This window comes from Heloderma suspectum, chromosome 6, assembly GCF_057233095.1.
Source record: "Heloderma suspectum isolate Gila_16-S chromosome 6, 16-S_ref, whole genome shotgun sequence".
Taxonomy (NCBI): domain Eukaryota; kingdom Metazoa; phylum Chordata; class Lepidosauria; order Squamata; family Helodermatidae; genus Heloderma; species Heloderma suspectum.
In genome coordinates, this window is record NC_139463.1 from 124,057,767 (window position 1) to 124,082,109 (window position 24,343).

Below are 24,343 nucleotides of genomic sequence, written 5' to 3' on the forward strand. Positions count from 1 at the left end.
TTACAGCCTGTAATGAAGGCTTAGGTGGGCAGTTCAGCTTTTTAGAATGGGGGGAAAAAGTGCACAAGAGCCGGGAAACCACCAAAGCATCAGTGGTTGCAGGAAAGGAGGCCGAGGTTTTTGGGGGAAACGCAGAGGGCCAGATTTGGCCTTCATTCCTGATGTTCCACACCCCTGCTCTAACGCCTCTGGACATCTAAGTTCTATTTATCCAGTGACAGACCTGTCTTGGCATCAAACCATTTAATCCTTTAAAAGCCACCTAAGCTAACAGCCATGACCACATCATACAACTGAACTCCAGAAAGGCTGCACCACTTTTGACACAGGTATCTACGGTCCTTGCTTCCTGATGGATAGCAGCTCCAAATACACATTTCAGTGACTTTATTGAAATTCCACAGACCAGAAAGAACTTGATCGATGCAGGAGAAGGAATCCAACCAAAGGACCTTCTCCTGACTTACACCCAGCAAACGTTGGAGACCCTGCGCCTCTGTATAGGAAAAAAAACAGTCTCTCATGGTACTCTGGAGCGGAGGCTCTCTCGTGTCTCAAGTGTTGGCGACAAGGGGAACTCTGTTAAGGGGAATGGACTGGACTCCTGCTCACAGCCCAATGGTGTAGGACCGTCCTGTGGGGTTGTGGATGACGGAGCACGTTGGGGAAACTACAGCCCACTCGTACCACACTTTCTTGGAGTTGCTGCAACGCCAGAAGGCTACCCGGATGCGATCCCCTGCCTGTACACCTATGGGTTGCTGTGGGGAGAAGACCGTTAATAGTGAGGAGTCCATTCAGTGGCCAAGAAACCACCACCACCCTGCCAACACAGTGTTATGTCTCTGCTCAGCAACCAGCACGGCTACAAGCCCCTTTTCCTTAGCAGCAGAAACACCACTAAAGCCCAGACAAAAATCTTTCCGCAGGTGCTAACTCTACCCCCCCAAGTCATAAAGGAGGCATGTCTCTATCTTTCCCCATCCCTTTTAATTTTTTTGTAAGTAAAAATGATGACTGCAATTCTAGAAATGCTTTTTGGGGGGGGGTGTTCTCTCCCATGTCTAAGAAGGAAGTCAAAAGCATCAGCAGGCAGCTGTGCCTTGTGGGCACAGCCCTAACCCTCAAACAACCTTCCTAAACCTGATACCCTCCAGATGTGTTGGACTAGAACTTTCAATGGCTGTCCTGGCTGGGGATGATGGGAGTTGTAGTCCAAGACGTCCAGAGAGCGCCTGATCAGGAAAGGCTGTCCTAAACCATTAGGGTGGGCTAGCCTATGCCCCACCCAGACTAACCTCTTCGAGGAGAATCCTGCTTCTCTTATTAACACTGATTTTGTTGCCCAAGTGAAAAGCAGTTCATAGGAAGAACCCAATCCCCCCGCCCTCAACCACCTCAATGTACCAACATGAGGGAAAAAAGACACAAGAAAACCAAATGGTAGAAGCCAAGAAAAGAGAGACACATAGAGGGCATAGGAAGGGAGATGGAAAGGCACGGCAAAAGGTGAGATCAGGTGACATAAACTTAGCTGCCATTGACTCAGAGAATAGAATTCGACTGCCCTGGAACTCATCCAAAGAGAATTCCTTGGTGAACAATCGTTAGTGCCCAGAGTAATTGCTGTCAATAAGGGACTTACTGTCATTTAAGAAAGCACTTACCTTGATGGGGAAGAAAATAGGGAACCATGAAAACATGCCAGGTGAGTGAGTCTCAGGCCGAATACCTAGAAGGAAGGGCAAGGGAGGAGAACGCTGAGACACACTCTGCAGCATCAAGACAATATTGTCTGCTCCTCTTCCCCAACTGTACAGTTTCACTTCCCTCCCCTTCAACTTACTGAGAGTGATGTCTCCGTACAGTGTCGTCTCAAAGTAGCCAGCAAAACCATGAAGCACTGTGTTCACATCTGCCTGGAACTCTAGCGACTGGTAGCGGTTGTTGTCTTTGACTGAGTCTACAAGATGGAAAAGACAAGGTCAGGGGGTTTGGGCAGCCACGGAGATGCCCCTCTGAGGACAGCAAGGAGACACACCTCTGCAATACCCTATCCTCTTGAGGAGTAGCTCTTCCTACCATCTCCTGGATGTGTGTCAACCCACTTTTTATGGTGGCAGGGATTCAATGGTGTGGCTGGCAGCATCCTCCCCATCCACAGGACTGAAGGTGTGGCGAAGCCAAGTCCCGCCCTCCGCAACACTGAACGTGTGGTTGGCACAGCTTCAGCACTCTTCCTACCTGGATTGGGGTGTCTAAAGGAGAAGCAGGCTTTGGGAGGTGCTAACTGGTGGAAGTTGTGAAGCCGAACGACATAGGGCATTTCAAACTGAGCCTGGAGAGCAGAAAAACAGACAACAAAACACGATTATTCTAAAATCTGTCTTTCGTGCACGGGCACCAACTTCTCATAGCCCACCGAGTCAAGTTAAAAGGTTTACAACCATCCCCCCCCGCCCGTACTTTGACCTTCCAGCTCCACTGGGGTGGGGAGGAGGGGTTGCACCAAAATGTGCAGGGCACCTTTCAAAAGAATACTGTCTTTCTTCCTCTACTGATTCATGGACCGGAATTGGTAAATTCTGAAGAGCTTACTTCAATACACTGATCTCTCCTGTCACTGCAGACCATGTCGCCCCATAGTCTATATCTTCACTCTGACTCCTTTACACACACATTAATGCCAAGCTTCTAGTTCTTATTGTACAAGCCCTCCACATCGGACTACATCCAGACTCTGTGCAGCCTGGAACTGCACTGCAATTTGTGGAGTTTGCTACTGGGTGCAGAACTGGCCATTCTAATCAGCTTAAGTTTGCTTTTTAAAAGCCAGCTTCTATAGACTGTAAGGCTGCATGCCTAGGCTTGAAAGCATGCAAAAAATGCTGATGAAGCCTCAGAATTGGGGAGTTGGGGGAGAAGAAGGGTTTCCAAACACTTTGCCCCTTCCTTCCTTCCCTTCATAACAGTATTATGAGAAACAATTATGCAAAATCTATGCAAATTTTCTGGGTATGTATTATTTATAAAGATAAAAATGATATAAAAGGTCAAGGTAAAAAGCTTAAAAAAAACGACTAAACAGTAAGAACATATGTATAAATTAAGCAAATCCAAACTGCAAATTATCTCAGGGCCCACTATTCAAGAGCTAAAATTGTAAATCAGGTTATTAACTTGAACATATAATTGACAAGACATTTTATGAGTCGTACTGTGAAGTCTTAAGTGAAACCAGTAGATGGGAAGCCTGTAAGACAAATGCATTTCAGTCTCAATGCCTTCTTCAGTGACGTGGGGTGCAATCCTATGCACGTTTAGACAGAACAGTGCTTCCTCTCCCAGCATTCCCCAGCCTCTATAGCTGGCTGCAGAATTCTGGGAGTTGTAGGATCTGAACATGCATAGGGTTGCACCCTTAAATGCAAAAAGGGTGGTAATCTGACTGTGCATCAGAGCTCAGCTCAGATTCAGGCTTTCACACATTCACACAGGTACCCTGACTCACAGGGCTGAGTGTTTGTTTGTTTGTTTGTAAGAAGCAAATATAAAGCCTCATGCAGTCGCACTTCTGCTCAGTGGACCTTCTAGGTCTGGCTGCATGTAGTTTAATGTAGGCTTCTAGAGTATCCATTTAGTCCCAGATGAGCTTGAGAGAGAGCTGTGTTGTGTGCCCCCCGCTCCCATGAAAAGAAATGATATAAGGGTCAGAGTAAAACAAATAAAATTCATTATCAAATATGTACAAAAATCTGTTTGGAATACAAGACTAGACAACTAAATGCAGTTAAACCAACAAAGTCAGTTTAAACACATTTACTATGGCATCACTTTGGTAGACTAGGGTCCAAACCATGAAAACCTATGCCATAATAAATGTGTTTGTCACACGTTTCTCAGTGTCTCGTTTTGCATCCTTCCAATCATATTTTTGTACATACTTGATCATTAAGGGCACAATTCTATGTATGTTTAGACAGAGAAAAGGCCTACAACTCCCAGCATTCCCCAGCCAGCCTAAATCCTTTAGTTCTTTTACCCTAAGCTTTACATCTTTTTCTGTTTACTGCTTGTGGCTAAGAATGATTCCATTTTCCATCTGTGTTCTTTTTAGAGATCACAGATTCTGCTTTTTCTCACTGCAGAATTTTAACTTCTTTTCAGCATGGAGCAGCTACAGAGCTGTGGAGCTGTAGCAGAGAGAACAGCGTACAGAGGAAGCCTCACCTCGGGGTCACGGTCTTTCTCACGACAGGCGCGCACTTCATTGTAGAGCTTCGAGGACGAGATCGGGCCCAGGAAGGAGGTATAGTCACAGGGGATGCTCACCCCCCCTTCTGCGTAGGGAGAGAAGTGAAAAGGCATCAGGTGAAGGCTCCTCCTCCCTCCACCGTCACCACCAGCAGCCATTCCACCCAGCTGCACAGACAGAGATGGCAGTGGGAAGCGGAGCCATTCCACCTGTCCAGCTGAAGACAACCTCATTTTTTTCCCTCTTCTCTTCCCATCCCCTCTGCCATGTCTGTTGTGTCTTTTTGGATTGTACACCTGCCGGCAGGAACTGTGTTCTCTTACTGATTGCATGTAAGCTGCTCCAGAAACCTTTTTGGTTGAGAAGCGGGACAAAAATAATTTAAATAAATAAAACCAGGTGGCTAGAAGCGTATGGGACTTGGGGCTTGGTTGACCCACCGAGCATGCAGGCATTCAAAGCAGTGCTCCCTCCCTCCTCAAAAGGATGCCCAAACCGCACCGCCCATGGTCTGGCTCCCCCCTGCCCATCTGTGGGCCGTCTTGGCCATGCCCCACCCTCTGGCCTCACCTTTGAGACAATGCTCTGCGCCGTCCAGGCACTCTGGGGACAGCTCGTTGTCGGCAAAGGAGCCCAGCAATTCCGACACCATGAGGTCGGCCTTCTCGGGAGCCTCCCACTCCCGCATGTCACAGGAGACCACCGTCACCTGGGAGCCCCACTCCTCGTACTGCCAGCTCTCCAGCCTGCAGGAAGGAGAGGGAAAGATGCAACCACGGGCCTGAGGCGGGGGCCGGATTCTCCATCGTGCGCCAAGCTCCCTTTCCAAGGGGTTTAAACCACCTGGTGCGTGAAGCAGAAGATGCCCACGGTTCAGTCCTGCAGGAACACATCTCACTTCCACAAGATTTTTAGTCTTTTCCTTCTCTTCCTCTCTTCCGTCCAGGGGTTCCACTGCTCCACCATCTTCCATCTGACCTCCACAGCATGGAGGGCAGGGGGCTCATATTCTCTTCCCTCATTTTTGTTTGGGGATCTACCATTTTTGGCTGGCCTTGCTGGCCAAGCCAAAAGGTGTGATTCCCAGCCAGCCAGCCCCACACCCTGCCAAGCCCCTGCCCCAGCATTTCCTGCATGAAAGCCAGGTGGGAGCAGAGTGGGTCACTGGGCACTGTGTGTGTCCTTGGGAAGTGGCGTCCAATGCTCACCCCCCACCCAACCTTTTCCTCCATCACCCCCTTCACCACAGGACCATCTACCATCAACCGCCCTGTGGGAAGGATTCCAGGAGAGGGAGGGAGGGAGATATTTTTATTTGTTACATTTATATCCCACCTTTTTTTCTCCAAGGAGCCCAAGGCGGCGTACATGATCCTCCTCCGTTTTATCCTCACAACATCCCTGTGAGGTAGGTTAGGCTGAGAGTCAGTGACTGGCCCAGAGTCACTCAGCTTCATGGCTGAGTGGGGACGAGTTTCACTGGGGATTAGAACCTGAGTCTCTTGCATCCCAGCCCAACACTTTGGGGTTGTTCAGATGATAAGTGGGGAAAACAATGCAGCATTGGTTGCTTCCCCCACCCATACACTTGCCAGTTGCGTGACCCGGTATACCCTAATTACCCGCGCCGCATCACAGGTTGCCATGTCATCCACACCCAGCATGCAGTGTGGGCCTAGTCCATTTTCACCCATCCTACAACCCATCCTACAAGGCATGGGTGAATGAAAATGCGCTACGCCTGCACCGTGCACCAGGTTTGGATGACACAGTGCAGGTAATTAGGGGAATCCCGGTCGCGCAGCTAGCACCCGCGGAGGCGGGGGAAACAACCGATGCTGCGTTGCCTCCCCTGCTGATCGTCCCAACCAGGACTCTAACAACTACACCATGCTGGATAAAGATGACACCAAACACCTGGTCCTGTTCCAGCTGGACTCCCCCCATTCCACCAACTGCCCTGTCAGAAGGATCTTGATTATTATTTTTTAAATTGTTAATATCGTTTGTTGTGATTTTATTATTTTTATGTTCCTTAGTAAGCTGCCCTTGTAGGATTTGTATCCTGAAAGGCAGCATATAAATAACTGCGACTGGAAGAAGGCTGGGTGGGGGAAGAACCAGGCACTGCTTGTGGGTTTCCTGTGGGCAGCTGGTTGGCCTCTGCGTGAACAGAATGCTGGACTAGATGCATCCTTCGTCTGATCCAGCATAGCTCTTCTTATGTTTGGGCACTGCTTCCCAAAAGTGCACGAAGTACCTTTGGGCGGCAGCATCCAACGCTTCCACCCAGCCCGTCATTCCTGAGGGGAAGGCCGGGTGAGGTGGGAGCCAGCGCGGTTGGGTGCCGCTTCCCAAAGACCCACAAGGCACCTTCTGGTGGCAGCGCCCAGTGCTTCCTCCTGCCCTCCAAAGTAGGGAAGGTCAGCAGGGCAACGAGCTGCCGCTTTGGCCCTGCATGGCTAAGGCTTTTCAGGTGCAGTTGCCCAGCAGCGCCTGAACACTCCCCAGCCTTCCTCCCAACTCTGAAGCTGGGGAGGTAGTGGGGATTGCCCTGCAATCGCTCAGACAGTCCCACACCCACCTTGCAGCTTCAAGCTGGGGGGAAGGCTGGTGGTTGCCATGCTCACCAAAGGGCGGTGCCACACTTGCCGTGGCAAGCATGGCAAGTCTATTTATTGAAACCACTTTTTATTATTTATTAGACAGCTGTCAAAAAACATACTAGGCAACACACACAGGAAGTATCAAGACAAGGCCCTGTCTACAGGCTTCCATTTTAAAACTAACATGAAATAAAAGGGGAAGCAGGATGGAATAGATATCCAAACTTTTCCCACTTTCTGGTGCTGTGGTACCACAGGGCATTTTCACTTTCCAAGTTAGGGGGAAAAAAAACCAAAACTAGCTATATGTGTGCGTAACACATTAAAATGTATACTGTTAATCGCCAAACAGCAAAACATCTAGGATTACTCCTTCCTCTATCCTCTCCCATTTGGGGGCATTTGTCCAAGGGGGTATGATGCAATGACCTGATGACTAATAACGCAACCTCATACATTCAAATCATTAACTGGTAACTGCACTTACCACACCGTTACTATAAAGGTGAGAACTTTATCCTTAGGAGTCAGTAGTTGGCCATCCCTCACCTGTCATCTAATGGCAGCCATTCTATCAGGCAACCTGAACTGTTTCTGCCCCAGCTGGTCATTGTAAGAGCTATCTTTAAGAACTGGTGCCTGAGCTTGCTTTCCTTTCCCCATCTCCTTTTCTTCTGTCTCATGACTTTTAGATTGTAACCCTGAGGGCAGGGATTGTCTTAGTACTGATGTCTGTGAGCAGCTCTGGGAGCCATTCTGGCTAAAAAGCAGGGTAAAATGCTTTAAATAAATAATTACAAAAAGTTGTCAAGGACGAGGAGCAAAGCTCGGGTTGTAGAAACCCCTCAGTTCTCTCAATTTTCAGCACCCTTTCCTCACAGCAGCAGACAATATGGAGTCTGAGACAGTTTCCTGTGGCCTCCTCACAGAACAATGTCCACAGAACAATGTCCACGGAACACTCCCTTTCTCTTTCCCCCTTGAGAGCAGAGCCACGTGTGAAGCAAAGGCATGTGGCGGTTGGGAAGCACTTACGTTACTACAGCATTGGGGTTTTTCTCCACGGCATAAATCTTGATGTGCCGGTCGGCCTGCCGAGCAGCTCGCAGTGAGGCATTCACGAGAGGGCCTCGCCCTGCCCCCAGCACCATCACTACCCTGAGGGTTTGGGGAATGGAAAAAGAGAAAGGAGGAAGGCACTGAGGAGATATGAAAACAACAGGTCATTTTGAAAGCTTATTTCCTAGCAAAGCTGGAACTTGCTGGGAGCAACACTGCTAAAATTCACAACCCGGCTGGAGAAAACTATTGACACAAACCCAGAAAACGCATCAGCACTCACAAAGAACTGAGGCCCATTTACACACTGTGAGCAAAGCTGCTATCTGTAAACAAAGTACGTACGGTGACTTGCTTTGTGATACATAGATGGGCCTTCAGTTTACTGTGAGTGCTGATGTGTTTAGTGTGTGTCAGAAATGAAGGAGGATACTTCAGATCTGTAAGCCAATTCTCACTAGGCCATGTTCAAACACAGGCAAGGTTACTGCATTTTAATGAACATATGCAGTCTGATTTTATACATGTTTACTCAGTAATATTCACTGTATTCAATGAAGTGCACAGGATATAGCCTTAGTGCTCTTGAACTCATGTCTTCTTCTCAATGACAGAAGTAAAGAAGCAGAATAGATTCCTTTTAAAAGGACAAATGCATTTGTTCCTGCTATTTATATATTTTATGTACTGTAGACAAAACCTGTGGTTAGGGTAAGAAAAAATATAATAAAACAGGAAAACGAGACGGCTTTACGAAAGTGTGTGTTCTACCAGATGAGCCCAATGGCAGTTTAATGTCAAACTATTCCTGGAAGAACAAGCAGTACATTTATTGCTATTTCTCCTAGGAGACTTGAAGGAGACAAAGCAGGCAGTGCAGAGTAAAAAAAAAAAAAGGATTAGGGAGAGTGTCCTTTTCAACTTTGCATCCCCTTATATTAATTAAGGGAATATGGGACAGTTGAGACAAAACTGCAGGCGTTTCATTCCCACTAAAGTGGTGGCACAAGCCGTACAGCAGTGAAAGACTTGATTAACAGGTTATAATGTGGCAATAAACAGGCAGGCACCAAAAGGCAGGTGAAAAAGGCAAATCCTCTAATCCCATTTCCCGGCATCCTTTGCAAAGACTGTCAAATGTGGTCAGCCAGGCTCTTTGTCCGGATTCTTACTCACTGGACATTGGTTTCTTTCTCCTCATCAGGCACACGGTCTAGCAGGCACTTGTATATAGCCTAAAGGAAGGAAAAGAACAGGTCGAAGTGTCTTTGTGGCACTCGACTTTGCCCTTCCCATCTAGATCTGGTTGGTGGCAATCCACCTCAAAAACGTGTTTCTTATACAGCCACCTCTATCTAGCCCAGGGTGGGCCATTTTCACATACACACACACACACACAGGCTGTACCCCCACTGCTGCCACCACCCCAGGGAATTCTGTGGGGCACCGGGGGCTGAAACAACAACAAAAAGGCACCGATTTGCTTTCAATTTCTGGCAGCAAACCACTACGGACCGTCACAATGGCCACGTTTAGCTAAAGCCAAGCTCAATGTGGCCACTCCAGCATTCCATAGCGGCTTGCCACTGATTTTCGATGGGAAATCGGCCATCTTGTTCCATCATGGATGTCAGTTGTGCAGCAGCAGTGGGTGCTGCATGCGGCTTATGGAATGGCCACCCCTGATCTAGCCTCCCCTCCTTCCCAAATCCCAGAGTGCTTTGGCCTTCCTCATCTATCCCACCTTCTCACACGCAGTTGGCCTACACTCCTTCCCACATGCCCCTTCCCTCTCTTCTCGGCTACCCGCAGCCCTTCTAGTCAATGCTCCTATCCCTCTCTTCGACCGTCTCAGGAAGTCCCACCCGCTTTTCCTGCTACACACTCACCTGTTGGTACTGGGAGTACTTGATAGGGTCCTTCTCAAACACCTCATAGGTCTGAGATTCCAAGTTGTCCATCAAAGGCTACAGGGAGAAAGCATCAAGAAGAGCGCTTCACATCACAGACGAAGACATGGCAAACAAGAGGACCGGACGCACGTAAGGAATGAGACAGCACTGTAGTGGGGGAAATTGCGTAACACCCTTGGACTACAGAATTCAGCTTCTCCACGAGCCGAATCACAATTATTCTGTTTACAATGTCTCTTGTGTGACCTCACGCTTCTAATGCATCAAAGGCCACTCCCTTTCAGAGACGGGAAATGGAGGCTGAGAGGTAGTGGCTTGCCCAACATCACTTCTGTGTGTTCATAGATGAGGAAGGCCTTGAGTCCCAGGCTCAACCCAGCACACTGGGGGCGGGGAGGCTCACCTGCAGTGGGGACTGGAGGTAGTCTTCATAGCCCTTCGCAAAGAGCTCGTAGGCAGAAGGTGGTGGGCGGTTCTGGCTGAGATACTCCAGGTACTGCAGGTAGGAGCAAAACTCCTTCTCTGGGTGGTGGTGGGCACCTGTGATGATGAACTGTACCTCAAGCTGGGGAGCGGCAACAAATACGGATATCAGCACAAGCTAAGATCACTTCCCCTGTTACCCACCATCAAGATTATCATTGTCATCTATTTATTTATTTATTTATTTCCACAGCACCATCCATTTGTACAGCGGTTTACAAAGAACAGGTTTGACAGGCCCTTGCCCCAAGGGGGCTTACAATCTAAAAGCAGACACGGGGAAACAACAGAGGAATGGGGGAGAAACAGAGGGAGATGTAACACGCAATCAGTTCAGCTGCATATACTTTGGGTCCCAGCATGGGAAAGGCAGGAAAACAAGTTGGCTTGACAGAACAGAACCATCAAAGGTGGGCATGAGCCAAATGGAAGTAGAAAGGCAGAGGCTGACCTTAAGCAGGCGAAAGACCAGGCGCTGATGCATCTTGGAGAGAACAGGGAAGCCTTTCTTATTGGTCAAGAAGATGCTGGTGGGTAGTATGGCTGCTTTGATTGGTTCCCCCAGCCAGCGGTCGATGACGTGATTGGACGGAAGGTCAGGGCCCACCTCCAGGGCTGAGGAGAAGGGACAAAAGAACAGTTGTCAAAGGGAAGAGAAGAGGTGAGAAACCTCACACAATGAGGTTGCCATGTGGGGCGAGCCCCCCCCGCCCCCCCCGTGGTGCTCCCACTCTCGGTCCAGTAGCACTCACCCACGGCAACACGCTTGTTGTAGTCGCACAGTGTCCGGAAATTGTGCCACCTGTAAAAACAAGGAGCTCATTTGGGCACACTGGAAGGCTGGCATCTCCCACCTCTTCCTCTACATCATCCTCTTCCCCCGAGTCATTCATTCATTACATTTCTATAGCACCCAATAGCCAAAGCTCTCTGGGCAGTTCACAACATGATAAAACATAATATAAATGCTTTAACATTCATAAATTTATAACCGTTTTGAACAGTTAAAAACAATTAGCAATAAAACTACCAAGACCTGATAAAAAAACTAACATAAAACCCTCCCTCCCTCCCTTCCTCTCTCTCTCTCTCTCAGGACTTGCTTACAAAATTAGCAGATCAGATGACAATGTTGTCAGGAGGTGAATCAGAAGCTGACGCAGGTTGACAGACAGAAGTCCAGCAAAGCCAAAGGGGCTGTCCCACTTTATCACAATCAAGACAATAAAGATTCAAGTAGCGGGCATCAAAAGTTACTTTTCTCAACGTGACCAAAAGGCAGCTCACTTCAAGATGATGCGCTTTCCAGCAGCTGATATTAGAAACAATCACCTTCAAGAGCAACATCTGAATTTTTGCCGTTGCTTTAAAGAGGATCAACTTCCTCTGGCAAGATCAGGCGCTCTTCACCCACTTCTCTCTTACCTCAGGATAAATCAATAGCGGGGCTGTAATATCTAGTATATGGGATTCATCTTGCTACTGCCGTAAGCCTCGGGTTGGGATCCAGCAGACTTACCTCTGTGAAATCATGTTTGGAAGGAAGGGCTACTTGTGCTCTGGAGCATCTCCACCAGTCTGAGAAAGCTAACCAAGACACTCCACCATCCAACTGGTCCACCCTTACGGATGTTTGCCCAGGTTCCTGTCACTACTGGATTCCTCACTCACCACTGCCAGGTCTTCTCTTCGCCTGCACACTCGTCCTCTACGCCCTGCACAGCCTCATTTTCAATCACATCATCCCGGAGGTCTTCTGGGGCCAGCAGTGGGACCCGCATCCAGAACTGGAATGGGGGGAGAGAAAAGAAGCACCCATGTGAAGCAGGAAGGAAAGGTTTAAGTATCATGGTATGAGCTGGCCCATGCACTGGGTCCAAAATGGATTTGGATACACTTATGAAGGATATTTTAGGACTGCTATGCTGATGTCTCAAGGAGGAACATGCTGGGATTCCCCCCACTCTAAGATTCTAGTGGGTTTTGTCCCATTGTATAGGGGGAATTAAGGGCTGTCCCACCTACAAAAATTTAAAAGGACACTGCAGTGCCCAATAAAACTGATTTGAGATGACTCTGTGCAGCCTTCCCCAACTTGGTGCCCTCCAAACGTTTGGGACTTCAACTCCCATCACCCCAGCCAGCAGGGCTAATGGTCAGGAATTTTGGAAGCTGTGGTCCAACAGAACTGGAGGGCATCATGTTGGGGAGGGCTGACTTAGTAGATGAAATCTGAAAGTGAGTTAGGGGCCAATGGCCATCTCTGGGGTCAGGAAGGAGTCTTTCACCAGTCAATTTATCTAGCAAACTGAGGAGCCGGGGAGAGGAGGGTGTTTGTCTGGAGTTTTTGCCTTCACCTGTAGCGCATGGCGTGGCTTGCTCGCGCGCTCAAAATATCTGAAGCTACTGCTCTGGAGGCACATACCCAGATCTGCTTGATAAACACCATGGTGCAGGCTCCGTCCGTTTCTGAACGGCTTGGAACTAAATAAGTAAAGGAAGTGTCATGAAGATGTGGTGTCTACTCAAGAGCAAGGGGAATGATTTTGTGGATCTGCGGTGCCTGGCTCGGACGGGGTGGGAAGCATTTGCTGGACGTACCATGGAAGTGTGATGCCCGGTATTGATGTGATTACACAGAACACGTGCCAAGTTGGGGTTGTCTGCCTGGGTCAGAGGGAGCAGGAATGCTGGGAGCCCCAAGTACGCCCCAAAATTCAGCTCCTCCAACATGGCCTGCAAAGAACAGAGAAGCACAGACATTTCACTTTAGAATATGATCTATAGTTCTAGTCAACCCAACTCAAAGGATATATAGCAGAGCTGGAGAATGTTTAGAAAAGTTGAAGCTTTTTAATTGTTGCTTTCTTTTTACAAGGGTGACTTGATAAAGGTTGATTAAAATTATAAACAGTGTGGAAAGATAACATAAGAGCCCCGCTGGATCAGACCAAGGATCCATCTAGTCCAGCATTCTGTTCACGCAGTGGCCAGCCAGCTGTCGACCGGGAAACTCACAAGCAGGAGAGGAGCGCTACAGCACCCTCCCGCCCACGTTCCTCAGCAACTTGTGTACACAGTTATGCTGCCTCTGACAGTGGAGGTAGCACATCGCCATCAGAACTAGTAGCCATTGATAGACTCCACCTCCATGAATCTGCTTAAACCCCTTTTAAAGCCATCCAAATTGGTGGCCATCACTACATCTTGTGGAAGTGAATTCCATATTTTATCTATGTGCTGTGTGAAGAAGCCCTTCCTTTCTCCTGTCCTGAATCTCCCACCAATCAGCTTCATGGGGTGATCCTAGGTTCCAGTATTGTGAAAAGAGAGAGAAAAATATCTCCCTATCTACATTCTCCACACCATGCATAATTTTGTACACTTCTATCATGTCTCCCCTTACTCTCCTTTCTTCCAAGCTAAACAATCCCAGCTGTTGTAACCTTTCATCATAGGAAGGAAAGATTGACAGACAGACAAATTATTTGCTCCCCCTCTTTCCACCAGAACTCCAAGTCACACAATAAAATGGACTGGCAAAACAAAAGAAAAAATTATGGGGAAAGGCCATTGCTTAGTGGTTAAGTGCCCGACTGGCATGCAGAAGGTCTTAGGTTCAGTCCCCAAAATGACCATTAAAGGATCTCAAGGAGCAGGACTGGGAAAGATTCATCTCTGTCTGAGACCCTGGAGAACCAAAGCCATTCAGAGCAGACGATATCGGGCTACCTTGACCAATATTCTAGCGTGTCACACAATGGCCCTGTTCACATGTCACAACAACCCACGGTTTAAAAAAAAATCCTAGGTTGTTGTGAACAAAAAGGGACTGAGTGAGCATGCTGGTTCCTGCCACCTGATCACTCCTGCTGGGGCGAAACAACCCAGGAACACCCCATCCCCAGGTTGTCAAGTGTGAGATGTGAACCAGGATTTCTGGGTTGCTGAGAGAGAGACAATCCAAAGTTGTAATCCATGGTTTAACCATGAGTTGCAACTCTGGGCTGTCTTTTCCTCAACAATTCTATACACACTTACCAGGGAGTAAGTCTCATTGAATTCAGTGGGCTTAATTCTGAGCAGACTTGCATAGGATTGCACTCTAACGGCACACTCCTATGCAAGTTTAGACAGAAAAAAGGCCTAAAACTCTCAGCATGCCTCAACCAGCTGGGCATGCTGGGAATTGTAGGCCTTTTTTTCTGTCTAAACTTGCATAGGATTGCACCTTTAGTCTATCAAATGCAATTATCGTTGATAGTTAGGAATGAAACCTTCACATTCAGAGGCAATATACCTCCAACAACCCCATGCCAGGAACACACAGACCATTATCTCTGTCGAAATTATTGTTTGAGATGTCAAACTGAAGTTGAACAGATTTCAACAGACCATCCTCATCTCCTGTTTGTCATCTATGCAGGGGCCTCAGGCTTTCCACCTCTGAAGTGATGGCCAAAACAGATTTTGAGTCTAACCCAACAAGGTGTCTTCTTAAGGGCCAGTTTCCCCACAACACCACAATGCAAATGTTTCTGTGCTACAGGAGTAACACTTTCCAGCCCGTCACCTGCCAAGCTCACTCACCGCCTCAGAATTCCTGCGCACCTTCTCCACATTGGAATCAGCCCGGATCCAGGGGGACAGTTTGCCTACAATCAGTGTGTTCCAGTCTAGCAAGAAGTAAGATGTTATGGGGATTAGAACAAGGCCCCTTTCATTTGGGGAGAGCCAGGCAGCTTGTTCAGAGCCAAGAGCCATGTTGGGAATATGGCATGCCCTTTAAAATCAACCCAAAGCATCTCTCTTTTTTATTAATGGGGGGGGGTCTCTTAAACTGTTCTTATGCCCCCTAAGCCCCTGAGAATGGGTGAGGAAGAAATAGCCTAAGCTTTTACAAGTAGTAAATTAATCCATAACTTCTTGTTCTATCCTCAACCAACAGGGTGAGCAATGAACGCCAACAAAGTTTCTCACCTCTCCCAGAAAGCAACAGGTCAGAGCGGGTCTGGGGTCCTGGTCGTTTCTTAGCTGGCTCCTGGAAAAACTCCCTCTTGTATCGGGGGTGGAAAATGGGCATGCAGAGGAAATCAAACCTATGGAATGAGGAAAAGGATGGGGTGGGAGGAAATGGGACACGTTAAGATCCTGGCATTAGGGGGTAAAAAGCCAATATTCTGTCCTACCAATATTGGAGTTGCATTTGGCTCGGGTGGAGGAAATGGCCTTCTCCGTAACTGTGCCTCGACTTTGCCGAGGGAGGCCCATCTCAACCACTCTCTGATGGTCCTGCACAGCGGAAGAAGCACATTTATTCTCTGATAAGCTGAGCTATGAAAGTTAATCTCCCCACCCAATATGTCAGATGGCATGTTTTGCCTGCTGCCTCTTCTCTTATTTGTTACATTTATATCCCATCTTTTTTCTCTTGCCAAGGCGGCTTACATAATTCTCCTCCTCTCCATTTTATCCTCATAATAACGCCGTGAGGTAGGTTAAGCTGAGAATCAGTAACTGGCCCCAGTGAGCTTCATGGCTGAGTGGAGACTAGAACCCAGATCTCCTGAGTCCCAGTCCAACACTCCAACCACTGAATCACACTGGCTCTTTTTGCCGATTTTTCTGTATGGTACTGCTGTTTCAATATGCCAATTAGACTGTAAGCCATCTCGAGCATTTCTGTTAATGGAAAGGTGGGATACAAATACTTTAATACACAAATAAGCTATCAGTAGTTATGTTAATGGTTATTTCCTCATTGACTGATTAAGAGAGCAATCCTATGGCCCCTAGACAGAGTATGGGGCGGACATAGAATACTTCAGTTTCCTGGATCTGAGGTTGGGGACAGCACTCCGACCTTGGACCCAGGAGTCCGAGTTCCCCACCTCCTCCCCATCCCAGCCGAGAACCGAGAACCGTGCTGGCAACCTCAGAGGGAAGGAAAGGGGCGGTTCTGTGGGCAGGGCAGGAACTAGGGAAGCAGGGATATGAGCTCCATCCCTCCCGCTCCACTGAAACCTAGCTAGATAAGTGACAACAACCAACTAGCTAAAATGCAGAGTGGGAGTTTGGAGGCTGATGGGAATCCCGATAGGACTGCACCCTAAAATAAAAACCTAGTATCTCAGTACAAATTATACACCTTTATACTGATTATCCTTTCCCCCCATTAAGTTATCTTCATAGTGGTGATAACCAAGTTTATCTGCAGTGAATTCTTGAGGTTATTCTATAGCCACCCATGAGACACATTTGTAAACAGTCGTTAGCCAAACAAGGACTAGTGACCCAGGGAAATTTTCACATATTGGAAGAGTTAGGGTGTAATCCTATGCATGTTTAGATAAAAAAGGTCCTACAGCTCCCAGCATACGATTGCACCCTTCATTGCTTTTTGCCTCTAAGGCCATTAATCTATAACAAATAGTTTGAAAAGTTTGTGTGAGCATTTAGGCTAGTAGCTTTTGAAGCTTTATTTGCAACGCTGCCACAGTGATTTAGTTACCCCTACTGCCCAGCAGGGAGTCTGTGGCTACAGGAATTTGGTGAGAAAGCAATCTTACAAAACATGAAGCTGGATGTAATATTTTCAAAACTACATGGTGTATATATCATAGGGGGCGTGACTACGAAGTAGAGTGTTAAGTGAGAACAGTGCTACTCCTGCTGGTGGGATGACTTTGAGGGGTGCAGAGACCTAGAACCACTGCCATCTCAAAACGCTATGCTCTCCAGCAATTTAAAACAAATTTTCTGTTCAAGCAAAGGGCTGCATCCTTTGGAGTGGGGACCAATTTGGTCGACAAACCACCAGCCTTCTCCTGGATTAGAGTACTATGTAAGTACATATAACAGACAGGTATATATCTTCCCATCTAGGGATGCCAGAGAAATCCTCCGCGGACTCCAATGAGGCCAGATCCAGCCTCTGGAATCTGTGGCGGAGTGGCTCCACTTACCTCCGGCTCCAGAGGATTTGGCATTGAGCGGCTCCCTTCTCCCTAGACCAGGCAATACGCTAATGGTGGCTGCTATTAGCCTATCGCTGGGAGAAATACAGACATAAATAGCATATTGGACACTACTTGCGGCCATAAAGCCCTGACTTCGACCTAATTGCAGACGTTTAGGGCTGTATTTAGGTCAAACACGGTGCTTTACAGCTGCAAGTGGCATATAATACGCTATTTACGTCTGTATTTCTCCCAGCGATAGGCTAATGGCAGCTGCTATTAGCGTATTGCCTGGTCTAGGGAGCAGTGCTCCCTAGACCAGGCGAGAGTGCTGGGGGGTGGCTGTGCCAAGGCCCCTCTTCCCCACGCCAGCCTTTGCCAGCTGGTGCATGTTAGAGGGGCCTCAGCGCAACCCCCCCCCCAGCACTGTCGCCCTGAGAAGGACAGCCAGAGAGCGCTGGGGGGGGGGTGCTGTTGCCATCCCTCTTCCGCGTGTGGGCTGGCAAAGGCCAGCGTGGGGAAGAGGGGCCTTGGGTGCAGCCCCCCCCCAGTGCTCTCGCCCTGTTCTTCTCAGGGCGAGAGTGCTGGGGCAGGGGCTGTGCTGAGGCCCCTGCACTGGCCTTTGCCAGCTGGCGCGCAGAAGAGGGACAACGACAGCCAGCAATAGGGTAATGGCAGCTGGCATTACTGTATCACCTGGTATAGGAAGCCAGAGTGCTGCTCCGTGGAATCCTCCTGGAGCTGCTCCGGAGGACTCGGGGGGGGGGGGGAGGATTGCCTCCCCCGCCCCCGGGGCGGATTCCCCACCGGATCGGAAGGTGGGGAATCCGTACATCTCTATTCTCACCACAATTGTCACCAGCTGCTATTGCGCCTCATCCTCTTTCTCGTCTTTTTACCACTCGCTTGCTTGACAGGCAGCAAGCCAGTGAGCAAGGAAGCATCTCTTGCTCCTCCTCACCACAACACTGTCTGGGCCAGAGTGAGAGGCAGGTTGCAAGGATGACGAGCAGCAGCAACTCCAGGGGGCTCTTGTCAGTTTGCCCCTGCTGGGGTACGGGTCTTCAGCAGGTGCCTCCCCTTGAAGCCAGCCGTGGGGGCAGCCACACCAAAAGGCAGAGCCCTCTTTAGCAGAGGGAGCAAGGATTCCACTTTCAAAATCCCACTGAGGACGGTGCACATGAAGGATTCACTTTCTGGTTATTATTACTCAATGAACGCTCCAAACACAGTGTCGCTTTAAAAAACGAATAATGCACAGAGAGGTGACGTAGCCTCATTCCAGCCAGCCCCTACTGGCGTCAAAATTCATGAGCTAGATGATCTCAAGCCAGTTCCCTAGGGAGCAAAATCCCATCGCTTAGGCAATAGCAGACACCAAGCACGGTCGTCATCACGGTTTCAGGGAAGGTTCATCCGCTGAACGGCCTCGTCTCCCCATCGCCGCACCTTTATGCTGGGAAAAGCATCACCTGTGGAGTTTCTACCTGCTTTTAAAGGCAAAGGAGCCTTGCCAAGGAAGTAAGAGGGCGGTAGTCCTACATCCTCAGCTGAGGCCAGAAGTCATCACGGGGCCACGACTATCTGGGGATGGGCAGAAATGACGGCAGCCCGACCCTCCGCGGGCCAGAGCGGGCCCACTGGCGGAGGTCAGGGGTCAGCACGGCATGCCTGAGGGAGTCAAAGGTCACCGGGGGACCACGTGGCCTTGCTCACCCCTGCCTGGCGACCGCGCCAAGGGTGCCCGCCACCTCTGGGACGCAGCTGAGGTCCCTCCCGCAAGAGACGCGAGCCACCGCGGCTGCCCCAGGCCCGACCGCGGACGCCGCCGCCGCCGCCATCGCCGCCGCTGTATTCGCCGCCATGGCCCGCCACACAGAGAGCGGAGACCCGGATCGCCCCGCCCACCTCGCCGCTCAGGCCAGTCAGCGGCCCCTCTTTCGGAAGGCAGCCAACCACGAGAGGCCTTTCCTAGCAGAACGGAGAGGCGGGGCCAGCTTGGCCAAAGCGGAGCCAATCAAAGTCCAAGCCGCGGGCGTCCCTTTCTATCTCTATGAGGAAGCATACGGTACCCGGGGGGGGGGGGGGGGAGAAGAGAGATTCCCATCATGCTCCTGGACGGAGAAGTGTTTACGGACTATGTTTGCCGGCAGGCAACGCGCCCTCCGCGCTTGCGTTCGTATTTGCATTACATAGACCAGCATGCATCGCTCTCCGAATGCCGGTGATAAAGCGCAAGAACTCTCATTCCCAGCATGCATTACCACACAATTCCCATTGAGATCTCGCCAAGCATGCGCTCACAGTCGAACTCTATGTAACAGGGGCGCTGCCAGCCTCGCTTGACGTCTCGGGGCCAGTGGCGCAATGGATAACGCGTCTGACTACGGATCAGAAGATTCTAGGTTCGACTCCTGGCTGGCTCGTACAAGGCATGACTTTTCTTAATTCTGCTCCCCGAATATGGAGCAGTGCTTTTGTCAGTTTATTCTACTGAGCGCTCTCGTATACTGCGTGTTAAACCAGGACCGGGTAGAACGAGGATCCATGAAATCAAAAAGGGATCCATATGATTTTTAAAAGGAAGACCCCCCCCCCCCCGAAAACCACCATCATATCACGGAGCACATCTGGCCCCATGGACTGAACCAGAAAAATCAGATCCGCCAGTCGGGGGCGCAGCCACTGCACAAAAATAGGGACCTGAGGCAGGGATCCTCATGATTTTTAGGAGACACATACCCCAAAATCAACCCTGAGTGCTCATTGGAAGGACAGATGCTGAAGCTGAAGCATTTTGGCCACCTAATGCAAAGAGAAAACTCCCTGGAAAAGACCCTGATGCTGGGAAAGACTGAAGGCAAAAGGAGAAGGGGGCGGCAGAGGATGAGATGGCTGGATAGTGTCACCGATGCAATGAATATGGACTTGAGCACACTCTGGGAGAGAGCGCAGGACAGGAAGGCCTGGCGTGCTGTGGTCCACCGGGTCACGAAGAGTCGGACACGACTGAACGACTGAACAACAACCCCAAAATACCATATCACAGAGCACATCAGCTTCACAGACTGAAAGAGAAAAATCACGGATCCGCCACTCATGGGCACAGCCGTGGCGCAAAAGCAAGCATCCTTGGAAGGGATCATCAGGGATCCTCATGATTTTTAGAAGAAATGTACTGTAAAACATCATGTCACATCACAGAGCACACCGGCTTCCACAGACTAAAACAGAAAAATTACAGATCCGCCACTTTTGGGCGCAGTCACAGTGCAAAACAGGGATCCTTGGCAGGGATCCTCTTGGTTTCATATGATTTTTACAGAGCAAATCCGCCAAATCACCATCATATCACGGGGCACATCTCCCTCCACAGACTGAAGCAGAAAAATCAGGGATCTGCTACTTGGGGCTGCAGCCACAGCACAAAACAGACATCAGAGTCAGGGATCCTCATCATTTTTACAGGGAAAGGCCCCCCCAAACACCTTCATATCACAGAACACATCCATGCCCAGGGAATGAGGGACAAATAGCATAGATTTGGGGCTTCTTAGCACCATGATGGTATAAAACCATGGATATGACACACAATTCAATACAGATCTTCTGAATTTTTACATTGGGTCCCCACCGCCCACCCCCACCCCCATCAAAGCAGAGAACTCATCTTTGTCCAAGTATGCACACTAGGAATCCCAGCAGATCCCAGATCGGCTGCTTCACCTCAAATGGTGTGAACCATTTATGCGAGGCATGGATCCTGATGTATCATCTGGATTTTATATGTAGTGCATTCAAAATGATAGCTGAATCACAAAGCAAATCCATGTCAGTGGCATGGATCCTATATTTCTCAGATCCAGGATGGCAAGAAAAGAAAAAGGATTCAAGATGTAGTCCCTTATGGGTCCTCTGGATTTTTATAAAGTGTCCCCACAAATGCATCATTACATCACAGATTACATCCATGGCCACAGAGTAAAGTATTGAAATTATTGATCCTGTACTTCATGCAGTAAGTGTGATGTAAAAACATGAATCCATAATAATCACACTCTCATGCTTCACAGAACCACCATGGCATAAAAACATGGATTTGGGGCATGGATCCTGTTGTTTTTTTAACAGATGGTGCCACCAAAATAACCAGCAAATCATTTCTGTGTCCATGGACTTCATTATGAAAATGATAGATCCACGGATTTGTGGTGCTGTCATGCCGCAAAACATGGATCTGAGGCATAGATACTCATGATTCCCCTGTATTTTTATGGGGATGCCTCTGAAATCACCATCAAATCACAGATCATGTCTGTGTCCAGGGACTGAACCTTTGAAAGCACTGATCCAGAACTTCATGGTTCAACTATGGTGAAAAGCTTGGGTCCAAGTTCCAGATCCTCATGGATGTTCCAGGTTTTTACATGGGAATCTTGACCTGGGTGTGGAATGCCCAGTTCCAGCCAGGCCCCTAGCTGCCACATTTTGTACTAACTGAAGTTTCCGGATTGTATTCAAGAGCAGCCCTACATGCAATGCATTGCAGCAATCTAACAGGATTACCAGGGCATGGATCATCGGAGCAAGGATGTCACTACACAGGCAGAGTTGTAGCTGCTGTATCAGCCGAAGGTGGTAGAAGGCACTTGTACCTCTAGTGACAAAGTTGGGTCTAGAAGCAGCCCCAAGCTATGGACTTGATCCCAGTATTTGGGGACTGCAAATCCTTCCCAGTTAGCACACCATGCACCTGGAGAGTCAAGCCACCCACCAGCAGTACCTGTCTTGTCCAGATCAAGCTTCAGTTTATTGGCCCTCATTATGTCCATTACCGTGGCCAGGCACTGATTAAGCACATCCACTTCCCTACCTGGATCAGATGAGAGAGATGGAGCTATGTGTCATCAGCATACCAATGACACTGCACTCTGTCTCCTAATGACTTCCCTCAGCAGTTTCAATGTGGACCTTAAGTAGCATGTGGGACAAGATGGAACTTTGCTGGGCCCCAAAGCATGCCATGGAGTTTAGTGGTGAGAGTGACGGACTGGGAGCCGGGAGATCCGGGTTCTAGTCCCCACTTGGCCATGGAAGCTCACTGGGTGACTTTGGGCCAGTCACAGACTCTCAGCCCAACCTACCTCACAGGGTTGTTGTTGTGGGGATACAACGGTGAGGAGGAGGATAATGTAAGCCGCCTTGAGTTCCTTGCGAGAGGGAGAAAGGCGGGGTATAAATGCAATAAATAAATAAATAAATAAATTTAGCACACACATCTTAGCACCACCTTCTGTAAATGGCCATCCAAATATGAATGGAACTATTGCAAAGCTGTACCACCCACATGCAACTCAGACAGCCTGTTCTGAAGGATGCCATGGGTGATGGTATTGCAACCCACTGCGAGATCCAAGAGAATCGACTGGGTTGCACCGCCCTTGTCTCTATCAGCAAAGCTCCAGGTGACCACTGCATTATCTGTGCTGAAACCAGGCCGAAACCCTGACTGAAGGTGGATCTAGAAGATCAATTTCATCCACGAGTGATGGGATTTGATCTGCTACCTCCCTCTCAAGCACCTTGCCCAGGAAAGGGATGTTAGCTTTGTTGTTCAGTTGTTCAGTCGCGTCCGACTCTTCGTGCCCCCATGGACCATAGTACGCCAGGCCTTCCTGTCCTCCGCTCTCTCCTGGAGTGTGCTCAAGTTCATATACATTGCATCGGTGATGCTATCTAGCCATCTCATCCTCTGCCGTCCCCTTCTCCTTTTGCCTTCAATCTTTCCCAGCATCAGGGTCTTTTCCAGTGACTTTTCTCTTCGCATTAGGTGGCCAAAATATTTCAGCTTCAGTTTCAGTATCTGTCCTTCCAATGAGCACTCAGGGTTGATTTCCTTTAGGATTGACTGATTTGACCTCCTTGCAGTCCAGGGGACTTGTAAGTCTTCTCCAGCACCACAGTTCGAAAGCATCGATTCTTCAGCGCTCAGCCTTCCTTATAGTCCAGCTCTCACAGCCATACATTACTACTGTTAGCTACTGGCCTATAATTATTCAGAACTGCTGGATCCAAGGATGTTTATTTCAGAAGTGGTCTCACCACTCTGATCAGTAGGGAAGAACTGATAACCTTTCGAAACGAGTCAGTCATTCCATCCCTTCTGGATGTCATAAGCCATGAAGGTCAAGGATGGATGGTTTGACTTAAGCACCTTGTCGACATCCTTGGGAGCAGATGTGCTCTGTGATATGGTGGTGGTTTGGGGGATTTGCTCTATAAAAATCAGATGAAATCAAGACGATCCCTGCCACGGATCCATGTTTTTGTGCCGTGGCTGTGCCCATGAGTGCAAGATCCATGATTTTTCTGGTTCAGTCTGTGGAGGCAAATGTGCTCTGTGATACGATGGTGTTTTAGGGTATCTTTCTTGTAAAAACCATGAGGATCTCTGCCTCAGATCCCTGTTTTTGTGCCATGGCTCCGTGATATGATGGTACTTTGGGGGATTTGCTCTGTAAAACTCATATGAAATCAAGAGGATCCCTTTTTGATTTCATGGCTCCTTGTTTTACTTTCTTCCTGTTAAACCAAAGCAAAAGCTGACACTTCATAATAAAGAACAAAGACCATTTAAGGACTGATATAGAACTCAAAATTATTAAGTGTAACCTAATTTTGTACACCAAATTCATTCACATCTAGTTGCTAATTGATACATCAGGAAAATCTACCTAGAAATAAAGTCGCTGAATTTCTACTGACCAAACACATGGATGTCCTACCAGGGAAAGGGAGCACCCCTACTTGTATTCCACAAATTAAAAGATATTAACTATATGGATTCAAATACTTACACATAAAAGTACAAATTTTATTGCTTAAAGGCTGCTAAAGCCCACATTTTTCAGATTTAAATTTAACAGCTGAACCTTTCCTTCTAAGGTCAGATTTGTATTTCAGGTTCCCAGGAATATTTTATTGCATACTCAAGAAACTCTTTACCAAATGCTGCAGCTGAGTCAGAAAGCTAGTTTTCTTTTATCCCACACAAATTCACATTTAAGT

The 24,343-nt window shown here is 48.5% G+C and overlaps 1 protein-coding gene and 1 non-coding gene across 6 annotated transcripts; one reads left to right on the plus strand and one right to left on the minus strand.

Moving 5' to 3' along the window:
- Positions 1-372: 372 nt before the first annotated feature.
- PRMT5 (protein arginine methyltransferase 5) lies at positions 373-19,156 on the minus strand. 5 transcript variants are annotated; one of them, XM_084806410.1, is made up of 17 exons: positions 18,992-19,156; positions 15,297-15,415; positions 14,907-14,992; positions 12,918-13,052; positions 11,988-12,103; positions 11,069-11,118; positions 10,768-10,931; positions 10,237-10,398; positions 9,810-9,887; positions 9,097-9,155; positions 7,897-8,019; positions 4,826-5,001; positions 4,231-4,340; positions 2,245-2,338; positions 1,847-1,963; positions 1,668-1,732; positions 373-761 (listed from the first exon to the last, which is right to left on the minus strand). In XM_084806410.1, exons 1-17 carry the CDS (start codon positions 19,138-19,140, stop codon positions 609-611), a joined length of 1,956 nt encoding a protein of 651 aa, XP_084662536.1. In that variant the 5' UTR covers positions 19,141-19,156; the 3' UTR covers positions 373-608. The 5 variants fall into 5 exon arrangements, with proteins under 5 accessions (XP_084662536.1, XP_084662538.1, XP_084662539.1 ...); XM_084806412.1 differs by having other exon boundaries at positions 18,237-19,156; XM_084806413.1 differs by lacking the exon at positions 18,992-19,156 and adding an exon at positions 17,972-18,903.
- Positions 19,157-19,628: 472 nt separating this feature from the next.
- On the plus strand, positions 19,629-19,701 carry TRNAR-ACG (transfer RNA arginine (anticodon ACG)). The gene has a single exon. It is a non-coding gene; the product is annotated as a tRNA-Arg (tRNA).
- Positions 19,702-24,343: the final 4,642 nt, after the last annotated feature.